Source organism: Anabas testudineus, chromosome 6 (genome assembly GCF_900324465.2).
Source record: "Anabas testudineus chromosome 6, fAnaTes1.2, whole genome shotgun sequence".
NCBI lineage: Eukaryota > Metazoa > Chordata > Actinopteri > Anabantiformes > Anabantidae > Anabas > Anabas testudineus.
Genome location: NC_046615.1, coordinates 22,853,479 through 22,870,808, shown reverse-complemented (window position 1 = coordinate 22,870,808; position 17,330 = coordinate 22,853,479). Strand labels below are relative to the sequence as shown.

At 41.2% G+C, this 17,330-nt stretch overlaps 2 protein-coding genes across 2 annotated transcripts in view; both read right to left on the bottom strand.

The window, feature by feature from the left end:
- The window catches only part of cadps2 (Ca++-dependent secretion activator 2), a 153,159-nt gene extending 150,021 nt beyond the window's left edge, over positions 1-3,138 (bottom strand). Inside the window, 2 exon segments of the mRNA XM_026365114.1 lie at positions 2,790-3,035; positions 3,037-3,138. Of these exon segments, the coding sequence (XP_026220899.1) occupies positions 2,790-3,035; positions 3,037-3,138 (348 nt within the window).
- Positions 3,139-3,849: 711 nt separating this feature from the next.
- Positions 3,850-16,566, bottom strand: slc13a1 (solute carrier family 13 member 1). Its single transcript, XM_026365689.1, has 17 exons — positions 16,548-16,566; positions 16,409-16,454; positions 14,249-14,544; positions 13,788-13,916; positions 12,935-13,071; positions 12,519-12,682; positions 12,330-12,369; positions 12,138-12,219; positions 11,790-11,947; positions 11,404-11,523; positions 10,239-10,337; positions 9,646-9,747; positions 9,232-9,323; positions 8,746-8,840; positions 7,735-7,896; positions 6,995-7,132; positions 3,850-6,819 (listed from the first exon to the last, which is right to left on the bottom strand). The coding sequence occupies exons 3-17, from the start codon at positions 14,357-14,359 to the stop codon at positions 6,676-6,678; spliced, it is 1,773 nt and encodes a 590-aa protein (XP_026221474.1). The 5' UTR covers positions 14,360-14,544; positions 16,409-16,454; positions 16,548-16,566; the 3' UTR covers positions 3,850-6,675.
- Positions 16,567-17,330: the final 764 nt, after the last annotated feature.

Below are 17,330 nucleotides of genomic sequence, written 5' to 3'. Positions count from 1 at the left end.
CATTAGAAAGAGGTCAGCTCTGAGTAGAGGAGGGTGATGCACCTCTGGTAGTGATTTAGTGATGTGATGCTCAGAGAGTGAATGAATCAAGTTTAAACAGAAACATCATCGTCAGTGCTGTCGAGTCAACACGGAACAAATCTCTGCTCTGAAACGTGTGACATGTATTAAATGCTGATGTGTTGCCTGTATTGAAGCATGCAAACCACCTGTGTGCATCTCACAGCTTTTTACACAAGTCTCTGTTTGGACGTCGTCTTTCCTGCACCAACACGAGTGTAACAGTGAGCGGGTCTCAAACTGGAAATAAATCAACCAACCAAACAGAACACAGCTTCGTATCAGTGGTGGAGATGGAGAGGATCAATAAGTAACAACAGATAAGAAACTATCTTACTACAATTTAATATTATTCCTCCTTCCCTACTCACGGTTTTAAGTACGGGACTCCACCTTGTTTTATGCATATTTTCATAGATAATCCTAATCCTAATCCAAACTGCTACGGTTCTCTTCTGAATTTGTGAAAGATTAGTGTTGTGTGACATTTAGCAGAACATAACAGTCATGCTGTTTTTGCTGCTTATTGTTTTTGGTTGCCTGCTGTTCTTTTCTCTCTGCTCTTTCCACTCACACCAACCGGTCGAGGCAGATGACCGCCCACCCTGAGCCTGGTTCTCCTGGAGGTTTCTTCCTCTAAAGGGAGTTTTATTCATTGTAAAGGCCAATTCCTAGCTGCCACTTGTCTTCTGACAGATCCAGCTGCAGCTGTACCTGCTTCACAAGGACCGCTGATAGAAACGCTGCAAACTTTTCCAAAACAACTAGACAACTAGACTCTAACAACTAGAGGACGTATTCAACCAGCACAGGCTCCAGACTGAGACCATTTACAAGCATTTTGTGACAATGTTTGGAGACGATGTGACTACATTTATAGTAACTTGACCTCAGTATTAGCAGATACCCAACATAAGCGGATTCAGATCAGGAGAGTCCGTCACTATTTCCAGTTCCACAGCCCAGATCTACAGGTACATAAGAAAAAGTAGAACTGTAAGGTCACAGCCGGTCAGCGTCTGTTGCTCTTAATAAGATATTAGTGCAAATATTGATTCAATGAAGCACAGCAGAGCATCGCTCATCCAAACTGTGGAAACACAATGCAAACACCCGCTGTTCTCAGATCTGATTTCCATTACATCACTTTTCCCTCTCAGGGCTCAACATGACTTTTTCTCCTGCAGATAAATCCACTCCTGCCAATGAACCGTTATCCAGCGCGTTTTATTGATTTCTCAATCGTGCAGGCTTCCAGAGCAGGGCAGGAGTCGGGGGATTCAAAGAGGCAACCAACCACAGGCAGACACACGTCGACTGCCGCCTCCCGCCTCCTGCCTCCCACCAGGGAGTATAGTAACAGGAGAAACTCCACTTCCTCTGTAAGACAACAAATCAATGCCACCTTCCCCAGACTTGAAATGAATTCACTCTGTTTATTTATGAATCAGCACAGGGAGAAGCAGGACTTCCAGCATCATTTGGAATGAAAATAAAAAAACTCATGAAGCGGCTTATTTCTCCTGCTTGGATCTCAAGTTTCTGTCTCATTAATGTGACACGGGTTTAATATTCTGAACTTACACTTGTGCACAAATAAACTCCCACGTCTGCCTTCTGTCGGAGCACATTCATCACTCACACATGCGTACGTACTTAATGAAAACACCTCATGTGCATATTGAAATTAAACGCCATGAGATGCTCAGTAACAAGTTTCCCAGCGGGATGAGAGAGCGGTGGGGGGTTCTTCACTCTGCTTGCTTCATTAGTGAGAGCCTGCAGGTCCAGGCTTCCCTCCAGCACAGCCCAGACGCATTCATCTGGATCTAACATGGATAAACTCGTGTGAGAGGGCTATTCACCAAATCAGCTGAATGGCTCTTGAATGAGGTGTAGCCAAGGACATCACTTCAGTGCATCCTGCTATCGAATGCATCCTAAGGGAAGTCGTGGAGACGTTAACATCTCCGCACAGAACACAGCTGTGTCAGCCTCATGTCGACATGCTGCATAGATTACAGACAGATCCACCTTATAGTGCAGAGAATCTCAGGCACTAGCTGTAGTATTGATATTAACCCAGTGGAGCTCCAACAGGTGTTAGTTCACACATTTATATTTGCATTAAAAAGGACAAAGTCACAGACACAGACTCCGCTGAGCTTACAAGTACAGACAGAGTAGAATTTAAAATGAGAATAAATAAAGGAATTCATTTTCTGTCATGGTCTCTCAGCTGCATGTACAGTTATCGATTATGTGCGAGTTTAAAAACTGCAGAGTAAACCAAATTCCCTTTAGTTTTCTTTCGATTTAAGATTGACATCAAGCGTACAAAGCCAACTTTCACAGCACAAACAAGTGAAAGACAGAACTTTTAACAAGCCAAGAATACGTTGAGTCGGCAGTCGTTTCACACACCGTGCAGCGCTGGGAAAACACATAATACACTTTAATGTTGAATCACAATATCAGTCACCGCCATGCTGCGAGTGTTTTGGTGGAAGCAACAGGAGAATCGAGCAAAAAGTAATTATTGTTGTAAAATCAGTGATTCAGACATGAGCCGAATGAAAGGTCGTGTCTGTAAAACCATGAATAAACCCGAACATCTGTTGTCAGTTGTCAGGATGTTGTCAGGCAAGTTAAGAAACATTAAATCGACCCGTTTTCATATAAAGTTCCCCGGCGCGTTCCTCCATCCCAGACGACAGGTGCACACTCACCTTCTGCTGCCGTCGGGCCATGTCGGTGGGCTGCTTGGCGTTGAACGGGTAGGCGACGCACCGCAGCACGAACACATACACCTGCAGCTTCACCTTCCGCTCCTCGTCCTCCCTCTGGATCCGCTCCCGCTCCTTCCTCTCCTCCTCTTCACCTGTGGCGCCGCAGTCTTTGGCACCTTTGCCGGGGGCGCCTCCAGGTGCGGCGGACTGCCGCTGCTGGCCGCCCCCCCCCCCGGCTGCCGTTCCCCTGTTTCCCCGCCGAGGAGGCGGCCGGCTTCTGCGGAGCCTCCTGGACAACTTCTGGGTCGGAATCCCCGCCGGTGTCTTCGCTGGAGGACGGGTCCAGCATGGTTCACGGCCACAGGGTCCGGGTCCGGGTCCGACCGACGGGGAAACAGCGGCACCTGTTCGGGCTTCACTCTTAGTTTTAGTCGACGTGGCGTTCGAGGCTCCGCGGATCAGACCGAGGCTCCGACCGAGGATCAGACCGAGGATCAGACCGAGGATCAGACCGAGGATCAGACCGAGGACCAGACCGAGGCTCCGACCGAGGATCCGACCGAGGATCAGACCGAGGCTCCTGCCGCGCTGCGGTCGCTGCTGCGTTTGGAGACGAGACCTGCGGGAACCGACGGGTTTCTGCGGGGAGGGGGGCGGGGGGCGGGGTTCTCACGGTTAATATTAGGGGTGGGGGGGCGGGGGGGCGTGATCAATGTGCTGGAATGGCAGCGCGCGCACAGGTGAGCAACCTGTAGCTGCAGCCAGAGAGGAGAGAACGACAGACAGGAGGTGTCACTCTGTCCGAAACCGCAACAGTCACTGCGAGTTATGTTGACAGGAAGCAGAAAATAAAAATACCATCAGCTGATTTCTAAAATAAAAACAGTGTGGCTGTTTTTAAAACGCACTTCTTTTCTTTCTGGTGAAGTTGTTTTTCTGCTAAACAAACAAACAAACAAACAAACAAACAAACAAAGTGTGACACAGTGATACCAGGGGGTGTAGTGTGTCTAATCAGTATAACAAATACAAATACAAGTACTACAGGAGTCTAAAGTTAGTTTATTATAGTAGTAGTGCTTACTGTAAATACTAAACAGGCTGCTCATGTACAGTTACTGCAGATGATAATAAAGTTGAACTAGTTCTGTAAAATCATGCAGTTCAGTGGTTTCTGCAGATTCTTGTTTTCTCACGTCTTCATGACTGTGACTCAGGTGAGAAGAGAGAAATTTTTACCCACTGTGTGACGCATCCTGTTTCATAGACAATCTTTGGCTGGAAACAAACATAACTTGTTTAAACTGACAAACAACCAGAGAAAACATGTTAAAATGAGTGATGAACAGGAAATAATCAATAGAAATATCAATGATTATTTACAGCAGTGAGGGAAATTATATAAAAGTGGAAAAAGAGAAACTGAATGAGGAACTTTCTTCACAAATAAAACTGGATGGATGAATGTTCAGTGTACAGAGAAGGACATATACATATTTTTGTAGGTAGTGTGTCTTTATTCCCTTTTTCTTCTCTTTGCATAAACTTTTTTGATCAATGACAACAACAGCAACATGAACTACAGCCTCTAAAAGAAATTGATTTAATTTAATTTATTGATTGTTTAATTATAGATTTACATATATTTATTTCCGTTGTGCTAATGACGCCTGTAAACTGTGTTTTCAAAGACACTGCAGCCACTAGAGTTCAGTGTTTCTCTGCTGGATTTTACCACTGATCAGCTTTAAGTTTAGGTTAAACTTAACACGACGGACACAACAAAACAACCTGAGCCTCACAGGAAGCAGAGACAGCAGATCCACGTGTTGATTAATGAGGTTTATTTTCAGTTCAGTTTAGTTTCAAGATTTTCAGGCTTGTTTAGGTTTTGGTTTGAAGCTGCTACAGCTACTGACGCTGCATCCCAGCAGTTCTACTGCACTGATTTTCTCCCATTTGTGAATTCACAGCCATTTTCATTCTTAAGCTTTATTTACAGTTGAAAACACAGTTTAACAGCTGTAATGGATGAAACAAATACATTGAAATGAAGAGACAAATAAAAATAAGTAAATAATCACATGTGGAAATATGAGTGTTCTGTAATTTAACAGTTTAAAAGAAAGTTCCTCGTTTCCTATCTAAATAAATATACATATACACATGTTTAAGAGCTTCCAGTCTTCATTTCATTTCTTTTTAAGGTCACGATCCGTTTGTAAAGACTTGGTTTGGTTTGGTCACATGGGGCAGTAGAACAAGCTGGAAACATGTTACCAGCCTTTAGAGCTGCAGCTAATTTGTTAGTGAACACATATTTACACATCCAGCAGAAGCAGAGCAGCATGATCATCTTCATCTTCATCTTCATCACCAGTGTCGTCGTCTGAGTCGTCTTTGTGTCCACCTGATGGATGTAACTCCAACGTTCACTGTCCTTTCAGCTCTGGTTTGTTTTCCACTAGCTTAGACTGGCTCATCTGTCGGCCGATGGTGATGAAAACTTCCACTGAACCATACAGTAAATGTGCAGTAAAACCAAAACTAGGAGCTAAAACAGGCTAAAAGACTCCATTAAGCTGAGGGATATGTGACACATTTCACATAACGTTGATCCATCGTTGTATTAAAATATAATTTGGTTTAGTTCAGTTGTGAGTAATGAATCTGAAAGCACCATTTGTTTTGTTGAGTTTCTGTTCGTTAAACAGTAAAATAAACATCTGCTCCAGATAAGAGCGTTCAGGCTTTTTAATTCATCACATTGGAATCAATTTGAATTAATACTTTTTTTTTTTCCAATTAATACAACCCACATGGCGCAACTTTAAAATATGTACGATTTTGTTCTTCAGGACAGGCGAGTGCCGTGTTATATGTTGTTGTTCTTTTGCTTAATGGTATTTTATATTTCTGAGTGTATTGTGTAGAATAACTTTTGATAACATTGGGGTGATTTTTATCAATGAGTAATCTTATAATTAAATTATAAGGGCGAACAGCAGGTCACAATGAGCCTTTTAACTTTTTTTAGTAAAGTAAAGTATATGTATTATTAGTTGCCAACTGATTTGGCTGTACTCACTTTGACATTAGGCTCCATTTGATTGAAGTTAGGCACAAATCTCTCTTTTACTGGCTCTCCAGTGAGGCCGTGATCAAAAAATATTCATTTCCACCCTTGTTTAGAGGAGCTGGAATACCACAAGCAGCGTGACAGTAGAGCTGTTGTGTAGCTGCACTGAGTGAAGGTCGTACACAGACTGTATTGTAATGACGGGATTTTGTGACAGTCGTCAACATGAACTGTTTTTCATTTAAGTATAGGTCGAGTGATCAGTTCCTTTCCTATTGTAAACAAATTCCACACAGAAACAACCCTAAACCAGGAATGTGTAAGTGCAACTCTAGCCTGTGTGTTGCTCTCAGCTTCAAGCCTGTTGCTTCCTACTGAATGTGTAAATCTTTACAAACAGATCACTAAGGAAATCTACAGTCAAAGTGTCTGGTACTTACTTTAGCATTTGCTAAATGTTATTCAAGCAGAAGGAAATGATGCATTTATTGGGGACTGTTACAAACTAAACTACAGCATGTGTTCATCGTAGCGATGGAACATGTCAAGTGATTGTGATTTTAATTGTGGTGTGTTTGTGACAGTCTCTTGACAATGAGCCTCTGTGGCACAGAGGAATCAGCTCTATTAGGCTTTGGATTCACACGATGCAGAGCAGAGCAGAACACATTCACCCTCTCAGCTTTCAGAGAGTAAAATTAACCTGTTACTCCAGAGCTGTGTTTAGAAGCTTTGTTACAGAGCCCTTAAGAGGTCCCTAGAGGTCCCTTAGCCCCACATTGAAAACTATGCCTGCACGGCCGATCATCAAGGTGTTGTGGAGTTGAACCCAGGGAGGACTGGCGCCCAGTGTGGATATGTATTCAGGGAGAAGAGTGGGACGCCCCAAGTTGCAATGGCCAACAGGATGGCAAGAATACCAATCACATTAGCACCGAGCCCCGCCTTCACCTGCAGTAACAATCAGACACAGAAGTTAATAATAACTGGACTGTTGGACTGTGCTGACCCCTGTTCATCAGGGACAGGGGCTGATCTCTGCAGCCAGGATCGATTTCTTATAGAGAAAATAGCAACAGACTGTTGTTAATTATCTAAATAAGCTTCTGTGTATTACAGGACTCACCATGTCCATGATGGTGATGTGTCCATAGGCAAAGACAACAGCGTTGGGGGGGTTGGACACAGGCAGCAGGAAGGAGAAGGATGTGCACAGGGTGGTGGGGATCAGGACGTACAGTGGGTTGACGTGGATGGCCTCAGCCTAAAGAAAGACAGACCACACAAATATCTTGAGACTCCAGCAGAGAATTTATTTTCACAGAGGAACCAAAACAAACCAAAGTGTAGCATCACTCACCTGCTGGTGAACATGGTGCTGGTTTGTTATACGTTTCAGTGTTTGTTTGCTAATGGGACTGACATTTATTGATGAGTCCATTGCTCACAATGAATTAATGCAGAGCATATAGTCTGCAAAGAGTCAGCAAATACATCAAAACTCATTGGCCTCATTGAGCATTTTCTCATTGAGCTAACCACCAATCATCTGTGAAGTCACAGGCTGCACAGTAGGCTGAACTTTGGACTCAAAGGAAGATCACTGAAAGCTTATAAAGGGACTGTAAAAGCAGCACAGCAGCACGGCGAGCCACAGATACAGAATGATTTTATAAATTTATAAGACTCTAGTTGTAAAAAGTAACACGCTGCCAGCTGACATAAATTATGAAGACGATTTTATATGAAGGATCTCGTCTAGTGCCAGATGCAGTGAACTTGCAAGATTGTTATCACTTAATAAACCAGGGTCAGGTGTTAACAATGACTGTCGTTGGTACAGTTTACAACACATTGAAAACCCACCAGAGGTGACAGGATGGGGAGGAAGATGGTGGCTGTGGCGGCGTTGCTGGCCACCTCCGTTACCGTGGTGACAATGATGCAGGCGATGCTGATCGTGGCCAAGACTGGCAGTTCACCTAGCGGTGTCAGCAGCTCGGCCACCCACAAAGACAGACCCGATTCCTGCAGACACACACACACAAACACTTCAGAATGACTGAATCATCAGCAAACAGGCTGTGAACCAGTTCCGTCCCTGGTTTCAGAGTCAGTTCATCCAAATTACAAGAGGACAGATTTCCTCTCTTCCCTCTAGTGGACTCTAATTTATCCATGCAGGTAGTTTGTTTCTATTTGCCCAGGTTTTGATACACAGCATCAATTTTCTGTCTCCCTTAATCAGGAAAAAAAGATCCTGTGCTGCTAACAGTATTAAAAATGACATTTAAAAACTTCAGCTCCATCCTTTTTTAGTCCCTGTTATTCTGGATGACCTACAGAACACACAGCTATTTTTAAAGGATGTGTTTTACACACATTGCGTGCTGTGTTCTGTGTTTTATTCAGGGCAAATGGAACACTGCTGTGTTTTACTAGAACCTATAGTAGCTCAGCAAAACAGAAGTAAAACTTCACTGATGTCTATCAAGTCTCTTTTTAAACATATTAATATAAAGATTTATATGAACTGGTGTCACTCCTGTTAGTCTTCCTGTCTTTATTCTACCCACTGAGTTTATAAATAAGGGCCAAAAGGAAAATGCATGAGTTGTAGTTTTACAGAAGTTATGTGCAACTATGTGTTACTAAGTGAATGTTGCTAGCCTTCAGCAGAGACAGGTTGCCTATTTGTTCCTGTTTCCAGTCTGTGCTGAGCTAAGTTAACCACCTGCTGGCTGTACAGTAGCTACATTTCATGGAAAGGCATAAAAGAACAACTGATCTTCTCTGGAAGATGTAAAGCTTCATTCAAACCATTAACCTACAGTGGAGGAATGGTGTTTATGTTTAGCACAGACTGACACAGCTTACCTTTGTGCCTTCAGCAAGAGCAAAGCCTCCACCAACAAGCAGGGCTACTTTCCATGGCATTGAGGCCTGAAACTCCTGCCAACAGATCATGGCCTCTGGAGGAAGAGAGATAAAAATTGTGTCTTTACAAAAGTGCCTTCCTTCTAACTTTATCAACTGTAACAAAAAACAAGTTTGTTTTCTTCATCACAAGCCTCCATTAAATGGAATACTTTACTGATCCCCTAGGGGAAATTAAAAGTAACACAGTGCAATGGTTTAAGTTGTGTGGAGTTCCCCAAGGCTCAATTTTAGTACCACTTCTGCTGAATATCTACATGCTTCCACTAGCATTAGTGTGGCAGTATGGACACTTTTAATATCTATAAGAAGTAAAGGCAAACCAATGTGAACCACTGGATTATTCTTAACCAATATGTATTTTTCTAAACTCAAAATGCATGTTTTTATATCAAATACTAATTTTTAAACTCATAACTAAAATACCATATTTTTTGGAGGGTCCGTAGGCAGGTACGATAAAGAAGAGGAAACCCAGCAGCACAGCCACAGTGGCATCAGTGATGTAGCCAGACTGACTGTTAAAGGCAGAAACAGAAAAAAATAGTGTGGTGTTTCCAAAAAAATCTCTCTGATGTTGTTGAATATTTCTCTTAAAGTCAACAACAACATTATCTGAAAGCATAAAACATAAAACAGACATACTTCACTTTATTTTTTTAGAGAAGTTCAGTAAGTTTCTAAACAGATGGCCACAAGAGTTTTTACCAAATGTTATTCAATCAAGTGGAAAACTATGCATTAGTTGGGGTCTATTTTCAGCAGCGGATTAATCAACATTTGGTGCTGCACTGAGTAGTTCTGGCAGCAGGGCTGTGTTAATGAATGAATGTGACTCACTTAGGGAAGAGAGCAGCCCAACCTGGCATGAAACCCGGTGATCTGGTCAACCACAACAACACCATCACCATGAAAACCACCCCAGTGAAGATCTCCTGAGAACTGGAGGCAGAGAATGAATGAATGAATAGAGGGGTAATAAATAGACACAGAACTAAAGGGATGAATAATGTCATCATGGGTGTATAAGTAACTGAAAAGGTGTGTGAACAGATGAATAAGTAGATTCTAGAATCAGAGAATGATGAATGAACAAATGACTAGATGGAAGAGTGGATGAACACAAAACTGAATTAATGATGATGAATGAAAGGACACATGAACACATGACTAAATAAATCACTAACAATAAATGAATGAGTTAATGAATGAACATAGTTCATAACTGACAGAATGCATAAATATTTGAATTAATATAACATATAACGTAATGGAAAAATATACAGACACATACTGTATGTGTGCGTGTGTGTGTAAATATAACTGAATGTGATGAATGAATGAACAGACACATAACAACATATGAATTAACATATTGTCTATAACTGATGGAATACATGAATGAATGAATGAATTAATTAATTAATGATCACCTCATGGGTCCCAGCGACTTGTACTCGTCGTCTAACACTTTTTGTGCTGCCTTCTCTTTCGCAGACTGCTCTCCTCCACGTCGGCACATGAAGCTGAAACTGTGTGTGAGACAGTGCGAGTGTGTGAGACAGTGCGAGTGTGTGAGACAGTGCACACAGACACATTACGTTCTTAGTGGTTGACAGTGAAAAGCTCACTGTGACCTAAATGATTGACTGTTCCTGGTTAGGAAGTACACGGAGAACGCACGGCGGAGGAAGAGATTACTGAGCTCGTGTGAAGGACAGCAATGATCATCATTAACCTGTCTGACACCATCATACTGCTAATGCTAATGTTAGCACGACACTCATGTCTCACCTTCAGACTGTGTTGAAATGAAAACAGGTATCATAGAGGTATGACATTATACTATCATCAGTTCTAAACTGGGTTATTGAATGTTATTCTAATAAGAAAAGTGAAAAATCAAATTAGTAATGATGCTAATTGTGGAGATATTTATTTATTTATTTGTTTATTTTTCACCTAGCAGAAATGTCTCATTGTCTCTTGTTTTTTCTGTTTTGTCTGTTTGTGGTTGTTTTAGGGGGGATTTAGGGATTGAGGAGGAAGAAAAGAAGACAGGAACAGAGCAACAGACTGGACAAGAATAAATACTGCACTTGCATTTACTGCATTTTGTGAACTAAAAGCAATAAAAGAACAGGTTTCCTGTGTTTCTGTTGTGTGGTTGTGTTAGTGTCTGTGTATGTTTCTACATTTTATTATTGAGGTTATGGTGGTCTGTACTAAATAATTTATATTTCAAAGCTACTGTGGTTGAAACTCCTCAACCGTCATGTTAAAGTTATAAAGAGGTTTGGTAAAACTACATCATTCATAATATTTTAGAATTAAACCTATCCATTGGTTTTATATCTTCCCCACATCTGTGTATCAGGTTCATTGTGGCCTTGAACTGCAGTGTATCTCCACAATGACAAATCACACAAGCTATGTCATAAAGTAAAGTAATACTTTGATAATATTTAGAATTAATGAATCAACACATGTGAGACAAAAGAGGGCAATAAAAAAAAAGATAAAGTGAGATAAGAAGCAATGATGTAAAGACAGAAGATAGGAGGTGATAAGTGGAGCAGATGGTGTTTCGATACCCACTCTGAGCCAATGAAGAGCCAGTACAGCCAAATCCATGTCAGCAGCAGCATGATGATACTGATAGGGAGGCACAACAGGAGCCAGTTCCCGAAGTTAATGCTGTCGCAATTTGGGTACATCCTGTATGTGAAGACGTGTTTGAGTTGGATTTGATTTCACTTTATAAATCCACACAGAGTCCTTGGATCCTTCATTGTTTGGTTGTTAATTCAACAAGTGTCATATACATATACAGTAGGTACAGTATTTTAAAAACACCAACGCCTTCTCAGTTGAGTTATTTCTAATTCACATCATCCACGTTTTAAAAGGCCTTCATGAACCTTTTCATTCCTTTCCTTTTTATTTCATTTAAATAAACTCAGCATGCCTAGAGGGCCACTCACTGGTGGAGATACTCGGAGAAGATGAGGTTGGGCGATGTTCCTGGCAGTGTGGTGATGCCTCCGATGCTGGAGGAGTAGGCAATGCCAATGCACATGGCTTTACACATCATCAGGTCACGGTTACACCTGCTGGGAGCTGCAGGCGGGTGCAATGTAGCCTGTAAGACAAGACGAAGGAATAAAACACCCAAGAAAAAAAGGCAGAAGAAGTACAAAGATATTAAACACATAAGCAGCAGTAGTTATAGTGAAACTGGCTCTAATATATGCAGAAATACAGCAGTAGTTAGCAACAGTGATTTGATAGTTACAAATAGTATTATTTTACTCATGTAGTGGTTTTGGTACCTGAGCTGCGACAGGTTGTGATACTGTCTGGATCTGAACACAAGTGAAAGTTTCTTCAGGATCATCTGGATTCTTCTTTCCACTGGAAAACAGCAGAATGTAGTATTAATGTGTACTCAGTGTTCCATAAAAACTTACTATAGACCATGACCAGCAACAGTGAGCATGACAAAAACCGAATGTGTGTCGTACCTCATCATTTCTTTCAACTTTTCAATATGGCCGTCGCTTTCTGTCAAAATAAGAGACTGTAGTTAACTTCTGCTGGAGTAGGTGGATTTAACTGGATAGTGTGTAACAGACAATGGTAGAGAATTGCTTCTGTGTGTGCACTCGGTATCAGACAATAGATAAACGACAATAAACTGCATATCAAAGTACCGTCCAGCTGCAAGGCGAGGTTGTGTTCTCCAGCACATTCCTCCTTGGCCTTTAGGATCTGCTGGAGAACTGCCTCCACAATAGGCATCACCATTGTAACTGCCGAGGTGTTTTGGACCCACATGGAGAGGAAGGCACAGCCAGACATGAAGCCCAAAATCAACCTGGAAACGATGGCACAGAGATCAGACTCCAGTCTTCATCTGCATCCCCACAGTGTATGTTGTAGCATGTTAGCTTGGTGCAAATAGTTAGTAGCAGAAGGTTTGCCTTTATCAAAAGTAAAGTAGTGGACTTACTTTTCAACAAGTAATTTGTAATGAGTTATAATTAATGACTGTTTTCAAAGCTGGTTTCTACATGTCAACCTCTACAAGGTTAAAATTTGAATCCTTAGCAGGGAACGTTGCCCTCACCATGCCGGGTTCACTCCCACCATGGTGACAAGTCTCAGGGCGATTCTGCGGTGAAGACCCCACTTCTCAATGGACGTGGCCAGACAGATGATGCCCACCAGCAGGAAGTGGAAGTCCTTAAAGTACTCCTTCGCCACCTGGAGGAGAAATAGTAATAAGAGAGTAATGAGAGAATAATAAGAGAGTAATACTCTACAGGTAGCAAGTAATTAAAGGGAAAATGTAGATTCAATTTCAATTGGAGACATCCTAACAGGTTCTACAGGGCTACAAAACCACCATATATACACTTGAATATATATTATAAGAACCAGAAATACACAAGTCTGTAGCTAATATGATACTAGCCTACCAAGTTAGTTAATCCAGTCATGTTAAGCAGGTACAGCAGCTTCTGGCAAGTACAGGTTTGATATTCATGCTGTTTTAGCTCTGAATTTGGTCTCTACCTACTCCACAAAGATAAGCAGGCGATGACAGTGGCTTAGACTCAGACTGTTCAATGCAATAATACAGCAATTAGTGAGACTTCACATAAACAGTATTGGGCCAAAGACACTATGAGGCACTGCAAAGGGGATCTGGGTTACACTTTCTCAGGATTCATCTTCCACATTGTCACATCACCTGGAACTTCAGGAAGAGACTGAAGAAGCTACTTAAATGAGCAATGAAACGTTTCGACACAATGAGAAGGAAGTCCAGCTGCCATGACCCAGGTCACTTCACCTGGATGACTGATCTTCACCAACCTTATCACATCATTCTCACATTCATGCTATTCTGAAAATGTTGATTAGAGCAGTTTTAAGCTAAAGAATAAACTGGTGTGTTAACAAACAGACAAACTCACACTCGAGGACTTCATGATGCCAAACATGGGGAAGAGGATGGCGGGCAGCATGGCAGTCATGGACAGAGGAATCACCTCTGTTACCCAGAATGTCGCCATCAGCAGCAGCACAAACGCACATTTTGCCTCCTGTAGTGATACAACATGTATATATGTTGAAATAAAAAGAAACTGGAAAGAAAAAACAAATGTGCATGGTTTCTGTGTGTTGTTTTGAGCTGGTGAAGTCATGTGCACCAGCTACAAATAGACTAAAGTAAAAGAGGTTCCAAACTACATTACAGCTCCTCAGTTGGATAAAATTAACTGTGGGTTGATCCTGTTGAGGACAAGATGAACTCAGTGACATTAGACACTGTAAAAAATATTTCATTTCAGCAGCAAAATGCTTTCATCTCTTTAATTATCACATTGGCCTTTGCACCAGGATAGTGTTGCCATGTACAATAAACGAGATTCACCTGCGTCCCGATGACAAGAGGAAGAGGAAGCAGCAGCAGCGGCGTAAGGATGACCAGGCAGACGGTGTGATAGTTCCACAATCCTCTTCTCAGATTCTTCAGCATTTTCATTCCTCTTCTCGTTGTCTTCTTTCCTTTATCTTCTCCTGCTGGTTCCTGTAGCAATCCCACAGCTGAGACACTTTACGGTGGCTGATGATTGACAAGTTGTTGCGGTGGCTGGTATGCAGTGTCAGGCTGACCTGCTTCTCAGCTCTCAACTGAAGTGTTGGAGGTTGTAGGTTATATGTTCATATCTTGGACAAATGTGAGGGAACAAAAGACATTAGGTCATAGATGTGTAATTAGTGGGTGACTGTGTGTGCAATCACCTGAGATGAGATGGGATTGTCTAAGGAAGGACACTGTTTAGAAGAGTAAGGAGTCACAAGAAGGACACAGTTTAGTAGATCATCTCCTAAATGGGTTTGTTGTTACAGGAGATAAGGGCTGTTACTGTCACATGAATGCACGTTTTTCTCACTGATGTCCTGTTGGGTGGGTCTTTACATTTGAGTTTAAGTAGAGGGGCTTTGGGACCTACAGGTCAGACAAGACACTGACGTGCTGCAGTTTTCCTCCATGCTGACATGATGCTTCATCTCTCATCACTGAGTCAATTTTTCTGGCAACACTTAATATAGAGGATGAAATTTACACAACACGACACGAAACCTTCTCACTAATCGCTAATGATTATCTTTGTACCAACACAAAGCCAAGATAATAATGTGACATAACCTTTAATTTCACACTTTAGCCTACTTCTGCGCTCCGGTCGAAGTCTATATCTGTTAATATTTGATTCGAACTGGTTGAATGTAAAGGTGGATTTTGTTACTTTTGATGGAAATAGGTTTGTAGTTTCTCCCTGATACAATGAACAGTAGAGAAAAACTGCTCGGGACGACAAATGACAACAAAGATGATTTCAAAAAATAAGACTTCTGAGCTCGCTTCACCACAGATTGAAATGTGTTATGTGAATATAGCCGGTGCAGGATGGCAGGAATGACAGCAGATGGTGGCAAACTTAAAATGGACATGGTTGAAATAACTACTGTGTACCACGGTGTATTTTAGATTAACTTGAAGAATGTGTGGTATTTCCATGAAGCAATGCCAAACTTAAAACTGTCAATTTTTAAAGGAGGATTTGTGACTGAGTACTGAGAATCCTGGTTACCTCAGAGGGTAATTTGTAGTACATACTGGTGTTTCATTTACACTTGCACTTGTTGAACTTCATGTCCCACTTTTTATGCTGATTTTCCCAGAAAACAAAATGTTTAGAGGGATATAACTTTGTCCTCGTGTGAAAAATCTGGTGTCAGCTTGGTATTCTTTGAATCTACACTGAAATAAAGTCAGTTCAGTCTGGATAAATAATATCTGGATGCATTAGATTCTTGTGTTTCATAATTTATTAATTACAGATGATTGACTCAGCTGAATGTCTTATGTTGAATTTTCAAGAGGACAATAAGAATAAGGCACAAGCTGTAAGACGGTGAACAAATCAGGGGTTTCTGTCTTTAATGCTAGGTGAGGAAGAATTAAAGAAAAGTTAATTATAACAAAATGTAATTTTCCTAAGAAAAACAAAGCTACTTTCATAAACTAAAAAAAAAATCAGGTTACTTTTCATTGGATATGACAAAATTAGCTCAGAGACGTCAACTGGGTTGAATGTCAGCATATGTTTTATCTTGACTATAATTTAACAGGTTGGCGAGTGCACTTTGGCACACTTCTCAGCTCTTCACCACTGCTGCCACAAATATTTAACTGAATTCTAAAGGATTTATTTGGAAATAACTGAAACGCGTTGTTCATCTTTTTATGCAGAAATCACCAGATGACACACAAACACACAAAATATCCAAATAAAAAAAACCAATTCTATTCCAACAAATTCTGTGAATATTTAAAAGGTGTAAACAATACAGAAATGGTAGCTATAAATTTGTCTTTCTCATTTTATCATATAATCTATTGATGCAGAACATTCTTGAGAGCTGTTAAAATATGTAACTACTTCATTATATGAACACAATATTATTGGGAGTGGAAATGTAAACAGACAATGAGTACCATCTCCTGATAATTAGATCTCCTTACCTCACTGCCTGGCTGCCTCTTTGGTTCTCCCTGGATGTGAAAGCATCTGCAAACATAGCTGCTATTAAAACCTCCTTTAATGGGCTTTGCCGCTCGTTAGGCGTCACATGAAGACAGATAAGCTGGAGAGATACTCTACCTCTTCGCAGAAACAGAAAAAGTGAACATGGATTTCTTGAAGTCATTCCTAGAATATCTGGTATCCTTTAACTTCTTGTCTTTAAAGTCCTGAGTGGGTCGTTAAACAGTTGTTAACTCTATTCCCAACCTTTGATCCTTAGTTAATGCCTGTCATTACCAAAAAGCAGGAGAACTATTTTCACTGAACAGCAGGAACAGGAGATGGATTAGGGCCAAGATGGAAACATTTTAATCATGGATTTTGACTGGGTCCCTAGAGAATAAGTGCAGACATTTACCGTATTTTGTTTAATCAGTTACTAAGAACAGTCACACCGTTTAACTTCATTACAAGTAATAGTACTGTCAGTCAGTATGATACAATTTGTGCTTCGAAAGTAGAAGGCAGCAGTTTATATGCTGCTGAAGTGATGCTACTGTAGGGGTAACTATTTTAATTATTTTTTTATGTCTTTGTTAATTTCCCACTTAAAAAGTCCATATTATGTTATTTCCCAAAAGTTAGTTGTACCTTCTCTAAAGACGACTCTTACTGTCTCTTAACCAATGCCAAAGCTCTTCACTGGAGCTGAATGTAGAATGAGGAGAACTCTTCCTGCTCCTTCTGCTGAGGGATTCTCTAGACCCTCCCAAAAATATATGTATGAACCTCAGTTTCTTGCCCACACTGTCACAGTAGCAGTGATGTTTTTCCACCAGTCTGCTCAGGATCCGGACCCCCCAGGCCCGTGTTTCTATGAAAATGAACACAACTCAACAGTTGATACAGTTTGTTTCTTCA

What these genes read in the sequence shown, in the direction of transcription:
- slc13a1 (XM_026365689.1), bottom strand. Translation starts at nt 14,359, where the DNA reads ATGAAAATGCTGAAGAATCTGAGAAGAGGATTGTGGAACTATCACACC. An exon ending in AAGTTGAAAGAAATGATGAG is followed by an intron (nt 12,220 to 12,329) that starts GTACGACACACA and finishes GCTGTTTTCCAG; the next exon opens with TGGAAAGAAGAATCCAGATG. An exon ending in ACATCACCATCATGGACATG is followed by an intron (nt 6,820 to 6,994) that starts GTGAGTCCTGTA and finishes TTGTTACTGCAG; the next exon opens with GTGAAGGCGGGGCTCGGTGC.